The sequence below is a fragment of the Argentina silus genome (genome assembly GCF_951799395.1).
Source record: "Argentina silus genome assembly, chromosome: 2".
Lineage (NCBI taxonomy): Eukaryota > Metazoa > Chordata > Actinopteri > Argentiniformes > Argentinidae > Argentina > Argentina silus.
Window position 1 is genome coordinate 23804089 of NC_139656.1, and position 17570 is coordinate 23821658.

Below are 17570 nucleotides of genomic sequence, written 5' to 3' on the forward strand. Positions count from 1 at the left end.
ATATTGCTGTCCAGACTTTGACCACAATGCCCCCTTCTTAGAGCGCTATCGCTTCCCTGTGTTCGGGGCCTACGGCCTGAACGACATGGTCAACAATGCTGTCGTAGAGGTACCAGTCAAGACGCTGGAGAAGTTTCTGAAGGGTCGGATGAACGTGGACCAGAACTATCAGATCTTCTATGATAACTGTATTCCTGATGATGTGTAGACCGTCTGATTTATCTCTCTGTGTTTATTCTCTTAGTGTACTGTAAGTGTGATTGTGTGTGTGTGTGTGTGTGTGTGTGTGTGTGTGTGTGTGAGTATCCTGATTGTAGTATTTTCACTCTAGGCCACAGTTTACGATAATTATAGCTTTGAGTACATGCTGGTACGAATAAAGGTGGCTGGGCAAATGGCATAACTCATAGACAGAAGGGAAATGAATCCCACTGTGCAGTACTCCTGAGCAGGGGCCATATTGGCATCTTCTACTGTCTGTCTACTGTGGAGAACCTTGCCTTCTCAAGGTTCTTTTTCATTGCTTAGAGTCAAGCTTGGTACAGGATAAACATTTTTCTTGAGGTGTTGTGGTGAAGGAAGTAGCTCTTTATCATTGTGAATGCCCAGTAACAAAGAATGGGGATGGGTTCATTCATACACTAGGTGGCGCTTCAGTCAAACTTGTGTGCCCTTATAACATCTCTGAAATCAAAGGGGCTGTGTTTACAAGCATATTACTTTTGATGCAACTTTGTTACAGAATGTGAATGTAGAAAAATGTTACACTGTGAAAAAACAAACAAACATGATTTCTTGTTTTCAGTAAGTCAGGGAGGTCAGGGAGGTCAGGGAGGGAGAGAGGTAGATGCAGAGCTGACTTGAAATTAAAGTCCTTCTCCCATACTGTATATTTGCAAGATACTGTAATACATGCATGAAAACAATATTTGGAGCAAACTTATAGACACTGTTCATTGATTTACATTGCTGATGTAAATCAATGAGGTCCTGAGGTCCTGATTGAGCAATACAACCACAAATATTAAGAATACATATATGCCATTTAGCTGATGCTTTTATCCAAAGCGACTTACATTGCAGTAAATGCATACATTTCAGTATATATGTTCCCAGCAGGAATCAAACCCACAACCTAAGAGTTGTTAGCACCATGCTCTACCAACTGAGTCATAGAGGACCACAAGAATGTAGGTTGGAGACAGAAAGCGGTTAAGAGCAGCCTCTTGACAACATAAAAATCTATGGTATATGGTACAAAATGACGTGTAGATTCAGAAATGGCGTAGTAAACCACTGCCACGCCCACAATTATTTCAAATTCACACATACTGGACATGCTTACACATTGTAACCGTAGCACAACTTCAAGTGATCTGAGAGGGAGACAACCGTGTGGAGGAGGACTCCTGCTCTGAAAAGCTACAGCAGTGATGTTTGTTCTATCACCATAGAACAAAAGCAAACAATATGATCTGTCTAAACTTGTGTACAGTATGCCTGCTTATCCACTGCAGATTATTATCATTTATATTACCAGGCAATCAGTACTATCCTATCAATAATCCTAATTTCTGAAGCACAGTGATTTCTGTGCCCATACTGGCACATGCATTTTATGGTGTAGAAAAATCCCTGCAGCTATATTTAAAGCGCTTTTTATAGAACTGGAGGTAATTCCCATACAATCACAGGACAATCAATACACTAATCTCCAAACAATCAAGTAGCTTACTCAAACAAACACACAGATATGGGAATGCACATTCAATGAAATATAGGCCTGTAAATAATGAGACTGGGGATAAAGGGCCTGAAGATCTGCAGGTAGTTGTGCTTTCCCACCAAACGCTCCCTGTAGGCCCTATAAGGTAACCCACATTGAGATGCATTGTGTAGGCCTAGCCTATTTGACATTTCTGACTGCGTTTCGCCTCCTTGTGTGTTATTTCCCCAGTGTGCCGTAGACGCAGATTTCACCATAATCGCGGTTAATTGATTTGGAATTGCATCCCCCACATAAATATTAAACAACTGGAAAACATTGTGTGTTGTACCCCATCTTACGTACACTTATCAAGGCCAATACAAAACAGTCATTCTTATGCCAAACAGATAAAGCAACCATTGCAAAGTTTAGGAATATCCCTGTATCATGATCTTGAAAAAAATAACAGAAAACTGAAATAAACAGTTTTTGATGTAATCCAAAGTACAAACCAACGGGGGTGTCGTGACCATGAGGATCCCTATGTGCGGTAGGTTTCTTCAAGGTAATTCTTCCCATTCTTCACCTTTGTAGAAAAGACGGCTGGAGAATTGGAATATAGGGGCAGACTTGTTGATATGCACACATTATTGGAAAGGGAGTCTCAGCATGCATGTCCAGGGTAGCGAAGTAAGATAAATCAATAAATGTAGCTTGCCAAACACGAGACGCCCGGAGAGACCGTCCAGCTCACGAGTGCGCACGCGGCATTCCATTGCGCTCTGAATGAGGGACAAGGACTAAAACGGAGAAAACGGGCGCGTGCGACACGAGAACGTTTGGGGGAATTTCATATTGTGTGCAAAACAGACATTTATGTCACACAGATTTCTTTCTATGGAATAAGTTACATAGCTAATGACTTTAACAATGTATTCTAAACATGCTGGACCATCTTGCGAATGTCTTCCATCTTAGGTAAGATTTGTTCTCAAGGACTGTCTATTGATAATTGAAATACTTTTAAATGTTCTTTAGGGTATGTTTAAGATCATTGTTTGTTGTTTGTTTGTGTTACGACCTAGTAGGCATATATAGCAGCACACTGTTTCTATCCAAGGACTACATGGTAATAGGTTCCAAATGCATGCTTGAAAGGGGTCCATGGATTCCACCGCTGCAGTGCGTAAAGTACGCCGCGAGCGCAGGGGAAGCCAGTATACAGTGGCTCCTGTAGGACAATCAGAAGAATAATACTCTCCTAATTAGTCTTTATTGTATAAGAAAACTGATTATGAGCTATTCCACTTCCCTTCACTAGCTTATATAAAAAATGTTTGTGGAATAAATTGACATTTATGGCACAACAATCCATGAAATATGATCGGCAATCATCACATGATTACGAAACAACAACAGTGGTGTGAACGTTTCATGATTACTATATTACTTTTGGGCTGCTGTGTGCTTATTTGTTTATCCAGGAGTTTCCGGCCAGTAATGAATCAGTCGACATAAGTTGGCCAAGAAATCTTTGAGAGTTTTCCTTAGAGTGAGTTGCTACAGGGTTCATGAAACCATTCAAATGTTCATGCTAGGATGCAATAGTCTCTTAGGTAGACTGTGTCGGCTCCCCTGATGTCCAGTGTTGTCTGTCCTTCTGTGGAACTGCATGAGTCAAGGTCTGTGCAGCCTGCCAGTCTGGAACTAGTTGAGTAACAGTATATGCTGCTGGCACCCACCCTTATCAGTGCCGGTGTGTGTTGTTCCTTGTAGGGCTGGTGGCAGTACTGCTAATGGTGCTCCAGTGGACCGGGCCAGGCCTTCCCTCTCCTCTCAGACCCATCTGTGACCTACGCGTCCTGGACCGTTTCATCATGGAGGCCCGTGACACAGAGAACGCTCTGGTGAGAGACTGAGGCCCCACTGCTGACGAATGAACCTGGGCTAAATTGGGAAATGTGATTTTAGAAAGGGTGATGGATGAAGTTATTAAGCGTGCATTAATGAAAGCATGTCATGTAACGTTGTTTTGTTTTGTTGTGTCGGTCTCTCTGATCTTGCCCTTACCCTGAAAATCTGTCTTGCCTTCTCTCAGCGTGGTTGCAAGGCAGCGTGTGTTGTGACAGACTTGTTGGTGGTTCCTCTGACAAACGTTGACTTTGTAGTCTGGGAGACAAAGAATGTGAGTATCTGTCTGTCAGCTTAATATCAACATGAGTTTTACTGTATGAACAAATGTGCTGGATCTGTGTCTACGTGCCCAGCTCATGCAATATGTTGGGTATGTGTTCAGTATCTATATTTATCTAATCTCTGTGTGTGTGTGTGTGTGTGTGTGTGTGTGTGTGTGTGTGTGTGTGTGTCTGTGTCCTCAGGTGCAGGAGCAAGCTCTGGAGGTCCAGTCAGGGCTGTCTCTGTTGGACCAGGCCCTGGGTGCTGTGAGAGACACTGTGAGCAGAGCTGACGTGCAGAGCCTCATAGACAGTAACAGGAACAACATCCAGAGCCTGGGACAGGTGCTACGCAGCCTCCACTTCCAGGTGACTCACAGAGTGTGAGTGTCTACTGGATGGACTGTGTTTGAGTGTAAATGACATGTTTTTGTGTCCCAGTGTTGTCACTGTACAGCAGGGGAGGCTGCTAGAGGTAGAAATCGGAAGACAGGCTTATTGTAATGCATGGAATGGAATTAGGGAATGGTATCAAACATATGTGTCCGTTTCTACCTCCACCAGCCTCCACTGCAATACAGTGTGTGGGCGTCAGTGGGTATGTACTTTAGGTCTACATCTCTTGTTTGCTTCTCTGCCAGCGGCACCACTTTTCCTAGAAAGCTGACCTTTTAAGGTAGGGTGGTTCAGTGACTGAGGTGGCAGCAGTGAATGAATAGCAGTGTCTGAGTGAGTGAGGAAGTGAGTGATTAAGTGAGTTTGTGTGTGTGTGTGTGTGTGTGTGTGTGTGTGTGTGTGTGTGTGTGTGTGTATGGAAAAGGGGTAAAAATGTGCCTCAATTGGACTGCATAGAGTTAACTCAGCATAGCAAGCCAGGGTATGATGAAAACATGACAGAGTCTCTTACAGGGAAGAGGAGTGTTGTTGTCTTTCTGTTTGACGGGCGTAGTCTTAACAGTGGACAGGCAGATCTATGACAAATTGCATATCAACATACAGCATATGGTTATTTCAGTTCCCGCTGGGACAATATATTCTAAAAAATGTATGCACTCACTGCAATGAGAAACACTTTGGATAAAAGCGTCAGCTAAATAAAGCATATATTCTTCTTCTTCTTCTTATATTATATTATTTCAGGGTTGTTTACCTATATGTACTCCTATCCACACCTTTCAACAGGACCCGTCTCTCCCTCCAGCACCAGCGTCAGGTGACTCACAGCCACGGAGGTTGTCGTCCCTCTCTGAACTGCTACGTGTCCACACCAACTTCCTCAGAGGGAAGGTTCGCCTGCTGCTTACACACGCACCTGCCTGCCAACAGAACAGCCGCTGATTGGAGAGCTTTCACCAAAGGCGGAGGTTGTGATTGGGCCATTCTTGGATTAGGGACAAGACTGGGTCAACAGACTCTGGATGTATTTCCAAGTATGGAATGTGGGGACAAAGTGATTGCTGACTGGACAAATGCTGGTGGACGAGTCAAAAAGTGGGCGGAGCTAATAAGAAACCCGAGTGAGTAAAAAGGATAAGCTGGACATCCACAACTCAGTCACTACATCTGTTACACCAAACAGCTGTTCTGATGCATGGAGCTGAACTGGCCACAGAGTGCAGATCAGAAATGAAGTCTGAATATAAATGGACCATGGATTTATGATCATTTTATTTATACATTTAGTCTTAAAATGTATTTTTCAATGTTTTTTAAATATAAAAGCTCTATTTTTTATATACGACCGTGTCCTTTGAGGTTTTTGAACGATTGTTCAAGTCAGCAATGATTGATATTCAGTGTTGACACTGTGTATATTATTTGTGTGTGTTTTCTCTGTGCGTATATGCTTGTTGAACGCAATTTCAGTCCACAGGTACACATTGCTGCAAAACAATGTATTGATCAATGCTCAGTGTGTCCTCTATGCACTCTGCCTGTGGGCCTCATCTCTACCCCCTCTCATCTCTACCCCCCCCCGCCCCCACCCTCCACCCCCCTGCATTCTGCAATTCTGCTGCACTCTACTGGATGGTCCGTGTCATTGCTGCCCTACTTTTGCACCAGTTATACAATCAGAGGCTGAATGACTATAAAAATACATTATAGACTCATTATCTGGTATTCATGCATAATTTCCACTAAAGTCCAATCTCAAAACTTTGCCTTGGAAACAAACAAACACAAAAAAACAAGTTCTATGGGTTGTCCTTAATCACATCCAACCAGCTACCATTCACCATTAGGGACCATTACTGGATATCATGACTTTGAATTGACAATAATAGGGAGACAGAGGTGATGATTTGTTTAAGAATGTCTTTTAATGTTCTCCAGTTCAGATACACAACATACAGTGTGTAATAGCCTCTATATGAAATAGAAATATTAACTTCATTCTTTAAACCCGCTCTTGTCAATATGCTTCCTTCCAGTATCTCAAGCCTCAGTAGGTTGCTGAATTCAGACTAAATGAAAACAGAGACAAACAGGTGCAAGCCTTTTTTAGGCCCTCCAGCGTTACATTGGAAAAGTAGAGAGATTTGCATCCTTGTAATGTTGAGCCAATGCCAGACTTGAGTGTCACCGTGTTAACTCGGTGAGAGTGTGCTTCCAGAGTCTGTTTGGCTGTCATGTCCCTAGTTTCCAAATTTCAGTCATCTTTGTTTTTGTTGTTGTTGTTGTTGTTTTTATTTTTTTTTTATAGAAAAATACTGTCTTTTTCACGTTTTCTTTTTGGAAAGCTGGGCATCTCAAATGGGCAGCAAACCGGTGAGCCGATATTCCCAGAAATGTATACAGAGTGTGCATGGCAGACGTAATCTTAAAGGATAGCAAAGCAACCAGAGTCTGGATATTAGTCTGAAACAAGACCAAAGAGTACAAAGGAGTCGACAACATACTGGTCTGCTCTTAGCTATACTGTATGTCAATTCTCAGGACAATGAGCGTCACTAACAATTACCAACATCACCATCCTACCCAATCGAGTTTTCCTGTTTTGCGTTTACTAACCATGACACCCCTCCTCCCCCCCCCCCCCCCCCCTCCCCCACACACACACTCTCTCTCTTTCTCTCTCTCTTTCTCTCTTGCTCTCTTCTTTCTAAACCTGCTATCTATGCAGCTCTTATCTCTGGCGGCCACTTAATGGACGCAAAGGGCTCGTCTTGAATCAATTGTCATTCCAGACAAAAGCTGTCTTCATGATTGATGTGACTATTCCCAAATGTGCAAGTGATGCCGACCACCTCTCAGAAACCATCCATACTTAATTCCCGTCAACAACTAGAGAAACCTGAGCCATATCACCTTCCTTACCGGTATTTATGTTTAACTCAACCATGCTATGATTTTAGATGTATTTTTCATTCACAAGATCATTCATGTATGTTAATAACTGTCTACAAATGCCCATAACTTGCACTTTGACCTTGAAATCTAAGAAATGAAAGAGAATCAAACAACAACATAGAGATATGTGCTAAAAATCAGCCGTCTGAACTTGCACCTGTTGTCACAAAGGAAAGATTTGGCCATTCACCCATAAACCAAACCATAAACATAATATTTACAAATACCAGTTTGTTCTCTTACACTTTAAAAAATGTACAGTTTTGTTTTCCATGTGTGTGTTTTGTTCTTTTTTTGTTGTTGTTGTTGTTCCAGCTCTCTGTCCGGCGAAGGACGGCAGTCTAAACCCAGAGTGTGATCATCCCAAAAGGAGGGAGGAGACGGGAAACAGAACGGGATTAAGAGGGAAAATCCATCCTGTTGGCTTTGTTTTTGTGTTATATGTGAGTAATGTTTATCAAATGTTTTTTTTCTACTCAAGTTTTAGAATGCATCTTATGTGCATTGGAGAGATCTCAGACCTCTGTTGAAAAGCTGGCTCTCCGTCGATGTCCGTTTCATGTCAATATTTTCTTAACGTTGTCTTAACGTCAGTTTTGTAACAGTGTTTTTTTTCATAAATGTCCAGAGTTCAGCATGTCCCTGTGTTCAGTTGTGCGGTTGAAAGATCTGAAACATGCGTACAAGACTTTCTCACCTTTGACCCATGTCAGAGCCCCTGTACATACAGTACAGTACACCCCACTGGCCCTCTCTCCCACTCAGTAAAAGACAGAAGAGACAGTGGCATACCCAGTCTCCAGAAACCTGAAGCTCGCAAAAAAGTCCACTAAAGAGGAGGATGGGAGTGCTTAAAAGTAAGATAATTGTTCAAAGACAGACCCTTATCTCAGGGAAAATATGTAGAATTCTTACCATCGAGGCAATCCACGTCAAGAGTTTTTACCACTCAAAAACATGTATTATCATAGACCAATACGGCAAGCTGATGGATTGGTAATATCCAGCAATGTTTTTTTCAGTGATGATCAAAGACAATCTTCAGGTAACACAATGAATGTGCATACTTCACAGCTAAACTTATGAGAGAAAGGGAGAAAAAGAAAAAGAGTGGAGAGAGGGGGCTTTCATTAGTCTTTCAGGGCGACGGGTGCTTGCGGCAGAGCCTCAATGATAAGAAATTAAAAAATAAAGGAAATATTTATTCTCCTTGTTATAATCATAGTTTCATGTTATCAGTCATAGTCAATATTCATCTCTTGATACCTTTTTTGAAGTATCTACTGAATAAAATATATTTTTCTTAATGAAGTGCACAAAGTTCAGCTGATGTAAAAAAAGAAAAAAGAAATTACTTTTCAAGAAAAAATCAACAACAATAAGAAAACAAGGCCAAACAGAAAAAGTCCAAAATAAAAATACAAGATTTCTACTCCAATGTCCATACTCCTTTAAGAAGAAAAAAAAAGATCATGCAAATATCCCAGACAGCAAACCAGTTATAAATCTTAATATTCTCTTATATTTTACAAGGATATATTTAATCTTTTCCCCCTTGAGTAAAGACCAGCCACAGTGAAACACTGAATGCAAGAAAAAACAAAAAGAAAGTGCGAGAGATCAAAAAGAAAGATGAAACGTTTGGCACTTTTTTGATGATGGTAATTCCTTGTGTAAGATACAGTCAGGATGGGCCTCTCCAGGTGGTCCATTGGACCCCCAGTGTGAGAGGAGCTTTATCACAGTACTTGGCACCAAGAATGCTGGTAAAAACGAGATATCAGAATATCACTTTTTTTTCATTCATATCCTTACAATTTATCAATAATACATCATTTACAGTTATGCTTTTTGTATAAAAGACTCAAAAGAGGAAAAAAAAAGGAGTCCTAAAGTGGTTGCAAGAGAGAGAGAGAGAGAGAGAGAGAGAGAGAGAGAGAATGGAACTGAGACTGGTAGGATTGTGTTAACGTTGTGGTCAGGAGCTACAGCAACAGACGGGCAGAGAAAATGTGTGGGTGGCAGAGAACACAGGAACAGTAATATGGGTTGAGAGAGAGAGAAAGAGAGAGCGAAAGAGAAAGAGAGTGAAACAAATCGATTGTACAGACATATAGAATGAACAAGGATGGAGGATGTGTGTGTGTGTGTGTGTGTGTGTGTGTGTGTGTGTGTGTGTGTGTGTGTGTGTGTGTGTGTGTGTGTGTGTGTGTGTGTGTGTGTGTGTGTGTGTTTTAATGGGGGGGGATCTTTGATCCAGCCCAAAGGCTGTTCGACCCAGCCATGTATCCCAACATTTAGGGGCAATAACGCAGCTGTATGAAGAAATGAGGACACAATGAGAGAAAGCGTGCGCGTGCGCAAGAGAAATAGTCTGAGAGAAAAAGAAAAGAGAAGGATAATCCCGGTGAGAGAAAGGAGAGGAGAGGAGAGGAGAGAAGAGGAGAGGAGCAGTTTGTGTGGCGCATCTCTGCAGAGCTCCAGTGTGGGGCGGCAGAGGTTGTGCCTGGTCCTATACACGGGTGGTGGAATGTTGGTGTGGCAGGGCGTTGTTGCTGTGGCCGGGGGTCGGGGTGGTGGAGGGGGCCGGAGCAGGGGGGTACGTGTTGAAGGGGTGCAGGGGCTGCATGCCGCTGATGGTGCTGGGGATCATGGTGATGGTGTTGGCCGTCATCAGTGGCACGTCCTCTGGCGCCCGCCGCAGCGCCAGCGTGTAGTCCGGCGGGCACACCGGCGGCCGCAGTGGCTCCAGGTCGCCGTGAAGACCGCGGGAAGGGAGGGGCGTGCCGTGTTCCAGCTCCACCCTCTGCTGCTTCATCTGCAGGGACATGAGCTCCTCCTCCTGGCTCAGCGCCAGGTCGTTGTGGGGCGGGGAGCCCACCACTCCCATGCCCACGCCCATGCCCATTCCCATTCCCATGCCCATGCCCATGGCGGTGCCACGCTGGGGGGACAGGCGGCGGTGGCGCCTCTGCAGTAGCTCGTGGCGTTTGTCCCGTTTGTAGTAGAGGGCTGCGAAGGCCAGCACATTGAGGAAGAGGAGTGAGGCGCCCACAGCCACCGTCACGCTCAGCTCCGTGGAGTAGTCCCGCACTTCGTCAGGGAACAGGATTTTGCGCGGTTTCTCAGAGCTGTCTATGACCTCGGGGTCCGGAGGGTAGGTGGAGAGGATGGGGTGGTGAGTGGAGCCGGCCCTGGGGGGCTGATTGCCCTTCTTGCCAGGGGCCCGGGGGCCTCCTGGGGGCAGGCGGGTGGTGATGGAGTTGATGATGTCATCATGCATGGAATGCAGGTGGGGGACCAGCTCCAGCCAGAAGGCCACCTTGTTGGCGCGATAGTTGTCTCGGACGCGGGGCTTCAGGCCGATGTGAAGGTACTGCTTGTCCTTGGAGCTGAACTTTGTCCAGATGACCTCCTCAAAGCGGTTGGGCTTGGTGTGGATGAACTTGGTGTCCTGAGGGACTGGCAGGTTGGGATCCCTGATAGAGAGAGGGAGAGAGGGAAGATTATTACACTTGTTGTACATACCCCGTTAAACATAACTACTAATGTGTTATTTCTGGGAAACATCACAGTTTGTTTTTGTTTGGTTTATTAGGATCTCTTGTTGTCCTCATTCAAACTAATCTTCCAAGAGTCCTTAAGTCTGTAAATGATAATAACAAGCCAAAGACCCATCATCATCAATCTACACACACAGCCTTATCTCAGCGATGTGTTCTATTGGTTCTGTACTGACCCGGTCTTGGCAAAGTTGGTCCAGTAGGTCATGACCACAGCGCTGAGCATGACGTCGTTCTTGGAAAAGTTGCAGGGGAACAGGTCAGTGGCTCCCACCATGGGCACTCCGAACACGTAGGGGATCTCATCGCCGTGGGCCGCGTCCGCCCACTCGGGCCGTGCCTCCGTCTGGCAGTGGTGGTGGAAGGTGTAGAAGTAGACGGGCGACTGGAACTCGGCGTGCAGCTTGGCCGTGGCCACCGCCGGCGCCACCCACTGGTGGTCTGTAAACAGCGCCAGCAGGGTCTTCCTCCTCATGTCTCCATTGTCGCGGTCGGCCCAGTCTGTGTACATGAACTTAATGGTCTCCCTCAGGATGTCTTTACCTCAAGCAGGACACAGAGACAGAGAGAGAAAGAAAGAGAGAGAGAGAGAGAAACATGAGAGATGAGATTGGAAAGGGCAAAGATACCTTGAACCCTACACAGAAACTAGAGAAAATTAATTTAAAAAAATATCTTAGAAAGGTGAGGAAACACAATGACAGATCGGAGTCGAGCGATTTACCTGAAAATGTTTCCGCCAACATGGATAAAGACATGGATAAAAAAGAGCTCTCACCATCAGGATATCCATACAGGTTGTCTACAAAGTTGGAGATAGTGTAGTCAAACGATGCTGCGGAGATACCGTCCTCCCCCTCGCTGTCATCCACAAACTTCAGGCCTTCTCCCTGGTTCACCCCCAGCAGGATGTCATAGTTCAGGAACTCCCCCTGGTGGCCAAACACACACAACATCTCATTTCAAAACAATGGACAAAGAAAGGGAGACATCATCAGTAGCAATATAACAGACATAGCATACAGGTAAACAGGTTATACCAGGGGAGGCTGGTGGAGGTAGAAATCAGACGACAGGCTCATTGTAATGCATGGAATGGTATACAAAAAAAACGCGTGACTGAACGTTTCATTCCATGCATTACAATCAGCCCGTCCTCTAGACTTCTACTTCCACCAGCCTCCACTGGGTCATACATATAAAAGACTGTGGGGGAGGTAGACAACGCAGGAGCGGGCATATTGCACTGCTGACTGGAGAAGGCGGCAGACTCTGACCTGTTGCATGAGGATCTCCGGGTCGTCTGGCACCACATCCCCGTCCACCACGGGGCCAAAGGCGATGTGGTAGCGGGCCGGCTGGATGTCCTGGTCCACCAGGTCCCTGAAGCTCTTCTTCCTCAGGCAGTCCACCAGCTCCGCCGTGTCGCCGTGGCTACAGCCCACCTTGCGCGCCAGGATCTTGGTGTACATGAGGGGCCGGTAGTTGACAGACCAGCTGGAGATGGCTGAGCCACTCTGGGCAATGGCCCTCTGGAACAGACCTAGTGTGTGTGTGTGTGTGTGTGTGTGTGTGTGTGTGTGTGTGTGTGTGTGTGTGTGTGTGTGTGGGGGGGGGGGGCAAAAAGACAGGTCAGTCAAAAGACGGTCAGTCCCAAAAAGACGGTCAGCCCCAAAAAGACGGTCAGCCCCAAAAAGACGGTCATTCAGAGTCACCCAGGATGGATATGTGGGACAGAGGGCACTGGAGAGAGACACTAGAGAGAGAGAGCACTCACTCCTCCATTTACGCTGGCTTTTTTTTTTTTTCATTCCTCTGACACACTCACTCGCTACTCACAAGGCCTTCCAGGCAATCCATCCGGAGTGAGTGCTTTAAATGATGCATGCGTCAGAGGAGGAGCCACCGAGGAGCACTACATATGGGCCGAGCAGTGTTCCAGATACACCGCTGCTCCCCGAAAGCCGGAGTAAATCATTGTAAACATTAGGCTTGGCAAATTCCGTGACTCCATCACATACGGAGGCAGCGACAAGAAAAATGGCGACAGCCTGGCACACAGCAGTGGATATTAACACTGACTGGTGGGTCTGGTGGTTGTGTTGAATGGAGGGAACAAGAGGAAAAAGAGAGAGAGAAAGGGGAGGGGAGGGGACAGATAGAGAGAGAGAGAGAGAGAGAGAGAGAGCGGGCGGGAGAGAAGGCGAGAGAGAGAGAGAGAGAGAGAGAGAGAGAGAGAGAGGACTGCTGCACTGTTATGTAAAGTGCCTTGTTGTCCCTCTGTTTTCATCTGCAGATTCTGTCATTAATAATTAAGGCCCCCACCCCCCTCTCCCCACCCCCCCACTCCTCCATACTCTGCATGTGCCCCCTCCTCCGTTCCTCTCCCTGTGAAATCAATTAAGACTCTTCTCAGCTGCAGCTCAAGTCTCAGGCTCTGCTCTCTCCTTACTCTACTCTACAGACAGACACGTCCATATTTACAGTCCTCATTATAGGGCTGCCGATCACCTCACTCTCTCATACATACTGACATTTCCATATGAACAAAGTCCCAAAGTGTCTCTCAAACGATTCAATCATTCTATTCAAAGCCCAAGGCGACCTCCTCATATGGTCATATGCATATTTATCTGATCCCGCAATGCCTTTTATCATTTGAGACAGTCTCAGAGAGTCATATCCATATTAACGTGGTCCATAAGTTTAATCTCATAACCCACTCTGTCTCATTCATATTTATATACATATGTAGTCGTAAAAGCTCACAAAGCCTTTCCACTGTCTCACTCACTCAGACATAATGGCGCTGACGGAAGAGAGGGAATCGTCTCCACGAGACAACAGTTTCCATTAGACCTCCCTCAACAGTATTGCTAAAACATAATGGATATTTATAATGATGACAATGACGACCATGACGACCACAAAGGTTCATATATTATTGTTGTTGATGATGATGATGGGAATGATAATGATGATGAGGTGTTTGTTGTTGTTTACGCTTGTTATATTGCTACTGTTGATATTGAAGCAAATGAGGTTGATCACTCCAATGATGATGAAGATGAAGGATGAGGATGACAAGCCCTTACCCTCAGAGTGGTGGGAGAGGATGAGCAGGTTGACACAGGAGGCTCCCGCCCCTGAGCCGAAGATGGTGATCCTCTCAGGGTCTCCTCCGAAGTGACCGATGTTCTCGTTGAGCCAGCGCAGAGCCTGGATCTGGTCCAACAGACCATAGTTCCCCTTGGCTGACTGGTCCCCTGTACTCAGGAAGCCTGCAGCACAGAGACAAAGGCAGAGAGAGAGGAGCATAAAGAGATGGAGAGAGGTAGGGTCAGAGAGAGAGAGAGAGAGAGAGAGAGAGAGAGAAAGAGAGCCAAAGAGTTGTTCACAGAACAGGAAGAGTAAGAGAGGAGTGCAAAAGTAGTAAGAAGAGAGAAAGGACATATTGATGAGTGAAGAGAGAGTGGGTAGTAGAGAGGGATGAAAGGAGGCGGAAGAGAGAGAGAGAGAGAGAGATGATGTAGGTTGGTTGCGGAGCAGGGAGAAATTTAGAGAGAGAGATAGAAACAGAATTTAGTATTGCTTCCTTGCTTTTAATGTCCCCCACAAACAAAGATGGCATCCTCTGGCTGTCGCCTGTGTTTACGAGGCTTCAGCTTGTTAGCAGCCTCAAGTGCTTTTTACGGAAAACTTTGCCAAATTAGTCAAGCACTGTATTATCTGATAAAAGCAATGACACTCATTTTTAATACCCATGTCGTTAAATGAATGCAGTAAAGAGAGCTCGTTAGTGGAGAGGAGAGGCAGAGTAGACACGTGTTTCATCTGCTTCCAATGCGCACACATAAGACATGCACACACACACACTCAAACTCTCTCTCTCTCTCTCTCTCTCTCACACACACATATACACACACACACACACTCAAACTCTCTCTCTCTCTCTCACACAAACACATATACACACACACGCACGCACGCACGCACGCACACACACAGACACACTCTCATACCATTTTTTTTTTTTTTTTTGATATGCTAAAACCTGTTACCACCTTATAAACCCATTATCTCCACCATATCCGTGTTTAACAGCTAATGGGTGTTGCTGGTGTTTTCACACACACATAAAACCCTGCACACACACTGTGACTGCTCTGTTACAGTATCTGTGTGTCGGGGAGGGGGGGGTTTGCTTTACGAGCAGAGGGCAGCTCTGCCACACATGGCCTGCCTGTCAGCCTGGTTAATTGGTGGTTTGAACTGGATAGTTACTGCATGGGCGGACTGTAAACAATGCCAACCATGATTAACGCCTCTGGCAGTGACATACAAGAGGTGCATGAGGCGAGGAGCTTGACAAGAACACTGCAGGTGGAACCCGACAAGTGATAGACACCACTTTGTGAATAACCAAATGATAGGAAGGGTCCTCCTATGAGTGGTGATTATACAGTAAAATAGTTTTTTTTCTAAGAGGCCTTGTTTCTCACCGTCTCGGGTACTGTATGAGACGTAGGTATAGGTTTGGGAAATGACCATGCTTCTTCTTTCATCGTAAGATACATGCTGTGCTATGAGACCACAATACTTAGAGCACTAACAGTGTTGTGACAGTGTTGTCCTTGAGCAGAGAATGCACATGCAAGCTCAATGGTTTGAGAGCATGTAGGTCAGGGCAACCACAACTCCAGGAGCTGCACTACATGGGAAAATATGTTTGAAAACCTTCCATAGCTGCAGGAGAGGTTTTTGTATTCTCTGTGGACCATGGCCCTGTTTGTAAGGAGCAGAGGGCAGAGAGAGAGGTATAGAGAGAGAGAGAGAGAGAGAGAGAGAGAGAGAGAGAGAGAGTGAGTGAGAGGCAGGCCAGAGGGAGAGAGAGAGAGACATACGCCAGCCATTCACTCATCCGGTGCTGCTTTAACCGCCCTGAGCTCCACAGCCAAAGAAAAGAGACCAAAATAGGGCTGAACACAAAAGCAACCTGACCTCTGAACTGCTCTGTAGGCACAGAGAGAGAGACAGAGAGAGGGGGGGGGGGTTACGTCACAAGAAAATGGTAGGAAAAGATTAGATCAAATTAACCAATGTCGTTCATGGCAAGGTCTGTCTCTCTGAGAGAAATATGAGGGGGCGGGGAGGACCAAAATAGGACTGAACACAAAAGCAACCTGACCTCTGACCTGTGAGCTGTAAGCGCAGAAGATGTAAGAGAGAGAGAGAGAGAGAGAGAGAGAGAGAGAGAGAGAGAGAGAGGCCAGAGGGAGAGAGAGAGAGATGGGGGGGGGATTAAAAATCTGATCAAGAGTTACACTGACACCGAGATAAAGATCCTGATTATGGAGATCAGTGACTGGGTGGTCCTCGTCCAGAATCCTCACTCTGATTGGCTGGGTGTAAATCCTTGCTTGGTGATTGGACAGATGATAAAGCGATGACTGAGACTCTAGCATCTCATATTGTGTGTCTTAAGGGGTGGGATCATCCGAGTCACGCACAGACTCTTAGCCTCATGTGACTCAGTGACCTTTGACCTGTCACTTATGACCTACACCGCTGGCCAAAGCCAGAGGCGTGAAGATGATGTCTCTCATAGCAGCCTCCTGCTGAGCTGTCTGCCTCTGTTGCCTGGCAACCATCCAGAGCTTCAGTCAGAGAGATCTTCTAGTGGACACACACACACACACACACACACACACACACACACACACACACACACACAGGCGCACGCGCGCACACACACACGCACACAGACATGACACACACACACATGGAGTCAGGGTCAGACACACTCAGATACATACAGGCATGCTCACATGAGCTAAAGCCCTTCCTTTTCAGCCCTCGAAAGGATAAGAGAGAGAGAAGAAATATGGTTATATATATTTAAGATAAGTCAGACACAGTTCTCTCTCTGTCGCTCCTCTCTCTCTCTCTCTCTCTCTCTCTCTCTCTCTCTCTCTCTCTCTCTCTCAGTAAGTTTTCTTTTCGATACTCTTCCTGTCTGCTGAGTTGGGCTTCCTGCCGACTTTACCGCTGAGAGCAGCAGTTTACGAGGCCGAGCTCATGCATATTCAACACTCGCTTTAGGTAACGGCCAAGGAACTGTGAAGAGAGTCTTCAACCTCGGTGAAGCGAGAGATAGAGAGAAAGAAATGAAGGGGGGAGACAAAAAGGGAGGATAGTGAGTAATGGATTGAGGTTGATTTAAACCGGAGAAGAAATATGAGATAGAGAGCATTTCAATTGTCATCCAGAGAGCTCTGGTAACATTACACCAGCCAATAGGATCATTCAACACACACACACACACACTCACAGGCACTCACTCACACACCCACCCACCCACCCACCCACCACACACACACACACACACACACACACACACACACACACACACACACACACACACATACACACACACACACACACACACACACACACAGGCATGCACACATATGCACACGCACGCACGCATGCACACACCTATTGAACAGTTGACCCATAAAACAGTTGGCAATGAATGGAGCCAGTGCTGTGAGTCAATTAGGAGTCGTGTATATTGTTGGGATGTTTTGTTCTCCACTCCAGTGGTTCTGTATTAGCCTATACTGTTCAATGATCCAACGTGAGAGCAGCCAGCAGGAGAGTGTGTGTGTGTGCACGGCCAGCAAGAGAGTGTGTGTGTGTGTGTGTGGCCAGCAGGAGTGTGTGTGTGTGTGTTGTCAGCAAGAGAGTGTGTGTGTGTGTGTGTGTGCGGCC

At 45.7% G+C, this 17570-nt stretch overlaps 1 protein-coding gene across 1 annotated transcript in view; it reads right to left on the reverse strand.

Moving 5' to 3' along the window:
* Window positions 1-9745: 9745 nt before the first annotated feature.
* nlgn2b (neuroligin 2b) overlaps window positions 9746-17570 on the reverse strand; it is a gene marked incomplete at both ends in the record, with an annotated part of 32077 nt that continues 24252 nt past the window's right edge. The window contains 5 exons of the mRNA XM_083665152.1: window positions 9746-10712; window positions 10973-11339; window positions 11575-11728; window positions 12074-12339; window positions 13892-14077. Coding sequence (XP_083521278.1) covers window positions 9746-10712; window positions 10973-11339; window positions 11575-11728; window positions 12074-12339; window positions 13892-14077 — 1940 coding nt within the window. The remainder of the gene's footprint in view (window positions 10713-10972; window positions 11340-11574; window positions 11729-12073; window positions 12340-13891; window positions 14078-17570) is intronic.